The 8,480-nt window shown below is 38.3% G+C and overlaps 1 protein-coding gene across 3 annotated transcripts; it reads left to right on the top strand.

The window, feature by feature from the left end:
* The first annotated feature begins 1,350 nt into the window (after positions 1-1,350).
* LOC147139555 (uncharacterized) lies at positions 1,351-5,859 on the top strand. Of its 3 annotated transcripts, XR_015088791.1 has the most exons (3): positions 1,351-1,818; positions 5,321-5,431; positions 5,532-5,859. XR_015088791.1 is itself a non-coding variant. In XM_086046005.1 (2 exons), exons 1-2 carry the CDS (start codon positions 1,629-1,631, stop codon positions 5,188-5,190), a joined length of 1,515 nt encoding a protein of 504 aa, XP_085902131.1. In that variant the 5' UTR covers positions 1,351-1,628; the 3' UTR covers positions 5,191-5,291. The 3 variants fall into 3 exon arrangements, 1 of the variants encoding a protein (XP_085902131.1); XR_015088790.1 differs by lacking the exon at positions 5,321-5,431; XM_086046005.1 differs by lacking the exons at positions 5,321-5,431; positions 5,532-5,859 and adding an exon at positions 3,866-5,291.
* The last annotated feature ends 2,621 nt before the right edge of the window (positions 5,860-8,480 follow it).

Genomic DNA, 8,480 nt, shown 5'->3' with positions numbered 1-8,480 from the left:
TTTATTTAAGTGAAACCCATGCCATGTTCAAGAAAACTTTTGTTTCTGAATCGTATTTGATGAAAATAAAACACATTTTTATCACAATTGTAAGACATAGTGGCATTTTCTAGTAATAGTACTCAGAGATGGGAAATCTAGGTCCAGAAAGTAAAAACCCTGCCAGTTTGCCTTTAGGCACAGGTGCCTCTACTCAACTGGCAGCTAAACAAGCTCAGTTGATTAGAAGCACCTGCAGTGACTCAAGACAAACTAGGCAGGGTTTTTACTTGGACCTTTGGACCTGAATTTTCCATCTCTGACAATATGTACTTGGTATCATCCAATCCTCAAATATACAGTAATTACTTAAAAGTGGGAGTCAAGTCCAAATTTTTCTTTGTATTAATATGTTCTATGTGCCCCCACTAGTCTAAACACATGTATCCTAAATAATATTGCCTTGTCAAATCAGAATTAAGCAGATTAATCCACACATTTTCAGCTTTCATAGGGGGCAGTCATTTTGACAATATACTGCCCTCTTTTGACTGGAATTGTCGTCAAAGTGCCCTTGGGCTCGCATTACAAACGTCATGGCTGACGTGTTCCCTAGGATTGTAGGATTGATAGGAGCCCAATGGCACTTTGACGTCAATTCCACCTAAATTCAAAGAACATTTTTAAATTGACTTCCGCTTTAAAGGGACATTGTGTAGAATTGTGTGTCATCTAGCGGTGAAGAAAGCAACGATCTAAGTTTGAAGCGCGTGCATTTTGAAGCACACGCTACGGTGCCTCAGAGAGACCACATGTTGCAAGCCTATCACCAATTTCCTCAGCAGAAGTGCAAGCAATGGCAAATTGCATCACAAACAATTTTGAGTATTCCCTCAAGTAAGACGAAGTGAGTGCATTGCATTTGATGTTGAGGAACTATGTTCTCTAAGTTTGTCTCCTTCATGTATTCGTAGCAGAAAGTAGACAGCAAAACATGGCAGCCTCCCGTAGGGGAGGTGTGACCTATATAATTAGCAAATACTAGACCTTCCATTATATATATATATATATATATATCTCAAATGCCCAGCTCTGCAAACTGATAATGGTCCATTGGGAAAGAGTAAAAAGATGATTTAGTAGTAAGTATGCACATATTACCAAAATATCCTCCATAATTTCCCTCATTAGATTATATTGCTACAAAATACAGAATTGTACTAGTTGTATTAGTGGTTTCATTTAATATGTTAATTTTTGAAGAGGGTTCCCAAGTATTAAGTTGGTAAGTCCTTGTGACATCGTCTTAAAGCTTTAGAATAGGGTCACCTCTCGCATCATCAAAACTTGGCCTCTATGGTTTTGAGCAACATACGCGTTACTTTATATGGTATTGACATGTTGTCGGGTCAACAATTTAGTATTACACCTGACAGCTGGACACATTTTCCCATCACTTTGGCCACATAAGTGCAGAAAGTACTGTGCGCTATCTTGGCGGTCAGCTCATATACTTGGGCTGACAAAAAAAAATGAGGACCAATCCCTGATTCTATTTGTGACATTCAAGAGGTCACATAAGCAAGAACTTACAGCCCTGGTCCATTCAGTACTGCACTGCACACAACAAAGAAATACAAAGGACCAATATGGATCCCTCATCTGATCCATTTGGACTGAAGAGTTTAGTGGACTGTATTTTCAGAGCAATATATTTTTCACAGCCAACTGACATGAGTGATTTTATACACCAGTATATATCAGATCTTATGGACTTCATAGGATTTCATGAAGAAGAGAGTCTCAAACTTCTTTTTGTGGTCTTCCAAGAACAATGGGGTAAGATACAGTTCTAAAAGTACTCTTAGCTTTGAAATGTGATGCTGTAAATTAGTATGTCAGAATCCAGTTACATGATTCAGGCTTCAAAGCAGCAACTACAGTACTTCAAATGCTTCATATTTTTACATATACGTACAGCATTTGTATGTTACAGTTTCATTGTTTGTTACACAAATACATACTGTCAGTATTTGATACATATATAATCAATTTCCTCAAATATTGGCCTGTTCTCTACTAGGAACTGTGGCACTGGTAATGTCGGGGTAAATGCGTCTGCCTTACACGCAACAGGCCTAGGTATGATTCATGGCTCGCGCCCCAATATCCAGTCGCTAACGGTCGGTGGGTTGACTCTGTCAGGATGGGCATCAGGCATAAACGCTGCCAAACAAATGTTGCGAGTGACTCGCTGTGGCGACCTCTAATGAGACCAGATTAAAGTTGCATACTTCAACGTGCCAGCCACTTGAACAAATAAAACAAAAGCATCTTCTGTTTTTACTTCAGGATAAATGAACAGGTTGTGCCACAAGGCCTACTTTAGTAACAGTTCCACAAGGTACTGTTTGGTTTGGTAGTATAATAATAATAATAATAATAATAATAATAATAATAATAATAATAATAATAATTATTATTATTATAACAATTAATAATAACAATAATAATAAGTACTGTAACATCATAGCAACCGGATAGTGGAGAAAAACCTGGCAAAATCAACAAAGAAATCATGACACAAATCAGGTTAAATCTATTCATTGAACCCATTGCATTTTTAAACAGCTGTCGTTTTTGTCTGATTCTTTAGTGTCTATCGGCTGAAATATGTGCCATCAGAAAATGAATCTGAACAATTAATATTTATATATATATATATATATATATATATATATATATATATATATATATATATATATATATATATATATATATATATATATATACATATATATATATCCGTCCATCCATCCTTTATCGATATCGCTTATCCTCACAAGGGTCGCGGGGCCAGCTGTCTTCGAACAGTAGGCAGGGGACACCCTGAATTGGTTGCCAGCCAATCGCAGGGCACACAGAGACAAACACCCGCACTCAGAATCACACCTAGGGGCAATTAAGAGAGTCCAATCAACTTACCATGCATGTTTTTGGAATGTGGGGGGAAACCGTAGTACCCGGAGAAAACCCACGCAGGCACAGGGAGAACATTCAAACTGCCGGCATCGAACGCACGACCTGAACTGTGAGGCGGACGTGCTAACCAGTCGCCCACCGTGCCGCCCTATATATATATATATATATATATATATATATATATATATATATATATATATATATATATATATATATAGATAGATAGATAGATAGATAGATAGATAGATAGATAGATAGATAGATAGATAGATAGATAGATAGATAGATAGATAGATAGATAGATAGATAGATAGATAGGTAGATAGATATAGATAATAATGTATATTGGTGGTTCACATTCAGTTTTACAAATACAAATTCAAATATTCTCCACACAGATTCTGTTCGCTTGACTTTATACAGAATTGAATTTATAGTGAGGAATTCAAATTCAAATTGTACAGGTCAGATTCAGTTTTTAAAAGTAAAGATTCAAATTAAAATGCCAATTCAATTAATGTATGTCAGTTTTTCAATGGAATTATTCAAGTTTAGTGATTCAAATTCAAATATAAAGTATTCAGATTCATTTTCTGGTGGCATATATTTTAGCCCAAAAGTGTATTCTATTCGAGGTCTTGAATAAAAAAAAAAAAGAAAAATTCTATTCTTTCATATTGATTGTAACCAAGAATAACACGTCACCCATAAGAGTCTGTTAACTGAGGCAGTACCTCCCCATTGTACCAAACAAGTAGTAATTCTCCGGCAACCAATCAAGGGCCACTGCTTGAGGAAATACGGTATTTGGTGCTGGCATAAAGTGAAAATTTGAAATGTAACAAGAAAACATATTTTTAAAGTATAAACTCATATCTGTGGTTTTGTAAACGGCTCTCTACAGAGAAGAAGTTTCTAGATATTAAAGACACAAAAACATGCAAGGATTCCGTCCCATCCTTACAAAATATATCTGAGGCAGAGATCGAAGACCTTTTGCAGAGGCTGTACAAGGATTTGGCAATGGCAAATGTATTACCACAAACATCAATACATAAAACTGGAAGAAACCGGAAGACCAGTAAGAAGTTGGATGAAAGCAAATGTGCAGAGAATTTGCCATCACAGGCTTGCGATGTCAGAACAAGAGCAGATTTATTGTCGATAGAATGTGTATCAAATGATGAATTGGGACGGGATGCTGAAGCAGATATAGAAGATATAGGGCCATGCTTGTCGCCACCTTTTTTGGTGACACCTTCAAATAACGAAGTGGCTAGATCACCAAATTCTGGTGTTACTCTGGAAAATGTGCCGCAAGAGCCTGTTCTCACACCCAGTCCCACTAGGGAAGAGCTTGTTCTGCCACCTAGTTCACCAGAGAAAGACCTTGTTCTATCACCTAGTCCGCCAAGACAAAATCTTGTTCTTTCACCTAGTCCACCAAGTGAAGAGGATGTTGAGCTTGCTCTTCCACCTAGTCCACCAAGGCAAAAATTTGTTCTCTCAATGGAAATCCAGGATGACCAAGTGATTATTGAAGACAGTAATGTTATGCCACATATGAGCGAATCAGATGAGGCCAACATCAGCTCTGCAAGCTCTGCAGGGCAATATGTATTGCAGACTGAAAAGGATAAAACATCTGGACCTGAGAAGGCTCAGCGTATGAACAGGGTAACCCTACTAGTGCAGGAGAAGTCCAAGGTGGAGTCATTTGGACCCCAAAAAACAGGGCCAGATACCAGACCCAAACAAATCGAGCCCAGGAACTCCAGGGGAGCCCCTTTCACTCCACCTGAACGCCACAGACCTGCAAAATCTGAACAGACCAGATCAATGCAAGATTCCAAAAAACCCAGGCTGGGTCATAGCCAGGCATCTGTATTAAATAGATCTGAAAGAACAGAATCACAAAGCAGATTAACAATTCTAGAAACCACCAGTGTGGTCTCTCGGGTAACAACAGGACCAAGGAGGCCAAAATTAGGATCAACATCATCCTTACCTGAGGTGAGAAGAACAAGGTTGAGTCTTCACCGCTTATATGGAGCAGAAAGGCCAAAAACTGCTACGCCAGAAACGAGACCAAAACAGCCCTGGAAGAATCCTCTCAGTGATCCTCCAGGAAGGGAAGGACCCCCACGTGTTCTTTGGATGGATAGGGAAAGAGTCAAGCCTGTGCAAAACAAAAAAATTAGGAAACTTCCTACCACCATCTTGTTTTGACATAAACCAGAACCGATTCTTCTTCAGCAGTCCCTTACAGCCTCATTTCATTTAATCAAGATGACACACAACAGAAGTTTTCAATCCTTTGTTGTATGTCTATTTTTTGCATACTGTATATTTTGAGCAGTTTGTTGTCTTTTTGCATGCTTTTGAGTCGGAATCGTGTCTTAGTGACTTCCTGGCAAGTTCCCACCTCAGCCCACGGACTAGCCCATGACGAACATCTCTGCCTAGCCATGTGAGATCCCCCTGGGGTAACACTGGCAGCAGGATACGGTGTCATAACAGCCCTGGTGTGTCTGAGTTACAGATGATCACACATTTTCTTGTGCCTACAGGGACTCCATTGCCAAGGAAGCAATTGCGAGAGGGTCGGACAGCGTGGTCAGACTGGACGTGATTGGACACAAGATGTGCTGCGATGACTGGCTACAAAGGATGATGGCGGACCTCGTTCCACCTTCCCTCCATGATAAAATAACAACATTTTAAATACACTTTTGGCTCACTGGAACCAATAGTTTATTAATTGGACTCACCTATTTTGGAACATTTACTTCAGACATTAGTGTTGGTGATGCAATGTGAAAATAATTTTTGGCCTTGAGTAATGTCATCTGTGAATAAACTGCTCTTTGTGCTGAACCAGCAACCTGTGAAACCCTCCATTCTGGTTGCGTAGAACTCATTCCGAGTAGGATTTTCAGCAATGGTTTGTCATGTTTCTATTGAAAAATAACCTACAATGGAACTCTGTAGAGCATGATGGTGTTGGGTCCAAATAGAAGGCTGATATTTTGTCCCATGCAGGGGTCACCATTATGTTGGGGTTTTACACTGGCAGAAACTCTAGATGGTGTGCTATTTGTGCCGGCATTAGATATTGGCTTCTAGAAGAGGAATCAGGAACGGTGTGTCAAATGGAATTGTAACAAATCAGTGCTGGTTGGAGGATCAGAAAAACATCTGAAGTTTCTGCATGACACGGTATTCTCCAGTAGGGTGAGTTCGAACATGGACCAGCTTTGCCAGACTTTGTAAAGTGGTGCTACAACCACTTTCTTTAGTCAAAGGAGAAGTTTGTAATGGCAAAAAAAGCTCAGTATGAGCTGACAATATTACATTAGCTGACGCTAACCAGCTTTTTTCAACTCGTTTTTCGTACCTACAATTTGATTGTTAAGAAACCATCGTGCTAGAGGAAAAACAACTCTAGAAAAAAAAATTCTGGAAAAAAAAACAACTCTATCCCTCATTTTCATACAACTGGGTATAAGATGAGCAAACAAGCAAAGCAAAGGGAACTCTGGCACCTAAGAGGATTTCAAAGAGACACGTAATTGGCAACATTTTTACTTGAAAAGGTTTATCACATCTTTTTTAATTTTACATTCCCAAAAAATAAAACTTCAAACCGATTGTTCAGATTGATGTATGTTTTACTCCTTGTGTTTGGCGTCCTCTAGAGGCTAAGGTATGGCTAAGGCAACTTGAGTTATTGCAGCAGTTCTGTGACTTCATCCTTGCTTGATGACATCATCAGTCCAAACAGCGATTAAACAGTGTTGCTGTTTCCATATGTGACAGTTTTGTTCCATATGTGACAAAACTGTACAAAGTCTGTCCACCCATGTGAACCAAGTTGTCAAAGTTCAAAGCAACAGGGTTGATACAGTATCATACAGTATACAGTATCAGGCACAAAACATCAAGATATTGTAGCTTTAGCCGGGTGCTGGGCCTGGGACTGCCAGAAAAACTATGAGATTTGAATTGTCAAGATCATAAAATCAGCCGAAGGAATGAATTTTGTATGGCACCAGCCATCGTTGACGATTTACATTCGTATACAAAAGAAATTCAATATTTAACATTGCCCTTAATTTATAAGATAACATCACATAATTTTAAATATAAAATGTAACATTTTATTCATTTCCTGACTGTTAACTGTCAAACAGCGAGTGAGTTTTAACCTTTAATCTAAATGGATTAACCAAAAGGAGCAACAACTTGACCCCTCTTTCTCCCATTTTCCCTCCTCTTTTTTTCTCCCTCCTCTTTTCTTCTTCGCTGTGCTCTGGACAGTTTTGGTCATTTTGACATGCTTCTAAAGTTCTCTGGGGTCACATCAATACATTTTGTCCCTCCCCCACAGAGACCGAGCAGCAACTAAAGGAGCGAGTAGTACTATTTGGTATTATCGTTTGTAGGAATATGAATTGAACATTGCTTCAAATCAGGGGTGCCCAATTCCAATCAGGTGTGTTGGAGGAGGGAGACATCCAACACAGGCTGGATTGTGGTTCTCGAGGACTGGAATTGGGCAACCCTGCTAAATGTTAATGTTTAATGTTAGCTGTTCCATGTTCAGGGTTAGTTCTCAAGTTATAGTAAATATGCACAGCTTTCCCACTTGAAAGAGATTCATTCATCCATAGAAAAATTAATCTGGATTTTATTCAGTGATCAAGCATTGTTTTTCTTTTGCCTCTTTTAATGTTAACATTCACTAATTTCAGGGCTGCACTAGATGAAAAAATTAGCCCTTGCATTTTTGGCTTAGACCGAAACCTTTATATTTAGTGGCGCGCAACTGACTAGTGATTTATATTTGTGTGGTGAAATAATGTATATTATAATGTATTATCTTGGCCTAGCTAGACTTGACTGCTATAGTTATACTGTATTTTATAAAGTAGTAAGTTAGTAAACATTTAGAATAAAATGCAACGTGCAACATCCTAAACCAATTTAAACATGAAACCATATGGGACTATCCCACAAATGCTTGCTGTTCCATCTCATTTCATTGGATTCTATCTATTCAGTTTCTTAAGGTTATGTTTTTATTTTTTGATAATAATCGGTAAAGGCTCATAGGCATACATAACACCACACATGATAACCAAAAAGAAAGGGCTGGAGTTATCATGTTTATAATCAAATAAATGATAGCAGCATCCTATGAAAGTTATCAAACAACCATCGTGGAAAGCGAACAAGTGAATTTACTCAATGTGTATAGTGCTACCTGCTTTGGTTTATTTTAAGCGTACTGTAGCATCATCATCATCATCATCATCATCATCATCATCATCATCCCACAATCCAGAATTTTCGCAAATCATCTCTAATATTTATTTTCTGGATATTCCTGATATCCCACTTTAGGCTTTGGACTATTAAAAGGTGCTGCCTCCTTTAAAAAATTATAATAAGTAATTTGTATCAGGATAAAAAACGAAAACAAAAAAACTAACAAAAAAAAACAGGGATGAAGCAGC

The sequence above is a fragment of the Filicampus tigris genome, chromosome 11 (genome assembly GCF_054856515.1).
Source record: "Filicampus tigris isolate MCC_2025a chromosome 11, RoL_Ftig_1.0, whole genome shotgun sequence".
In the NCBI taxonomy this organism is placed as follows: Eukaryota; Metazoa; Chordata; class Actinopteri; order Syngnathiformes; family Syngnathidae; genus Filicampus; species Filicampus tigris.
The sequence above is the reverse complement of the archived record's forward strand: the minus strand, read 5'-3'. Positions and strand labels throughout refer to the sequence as shown.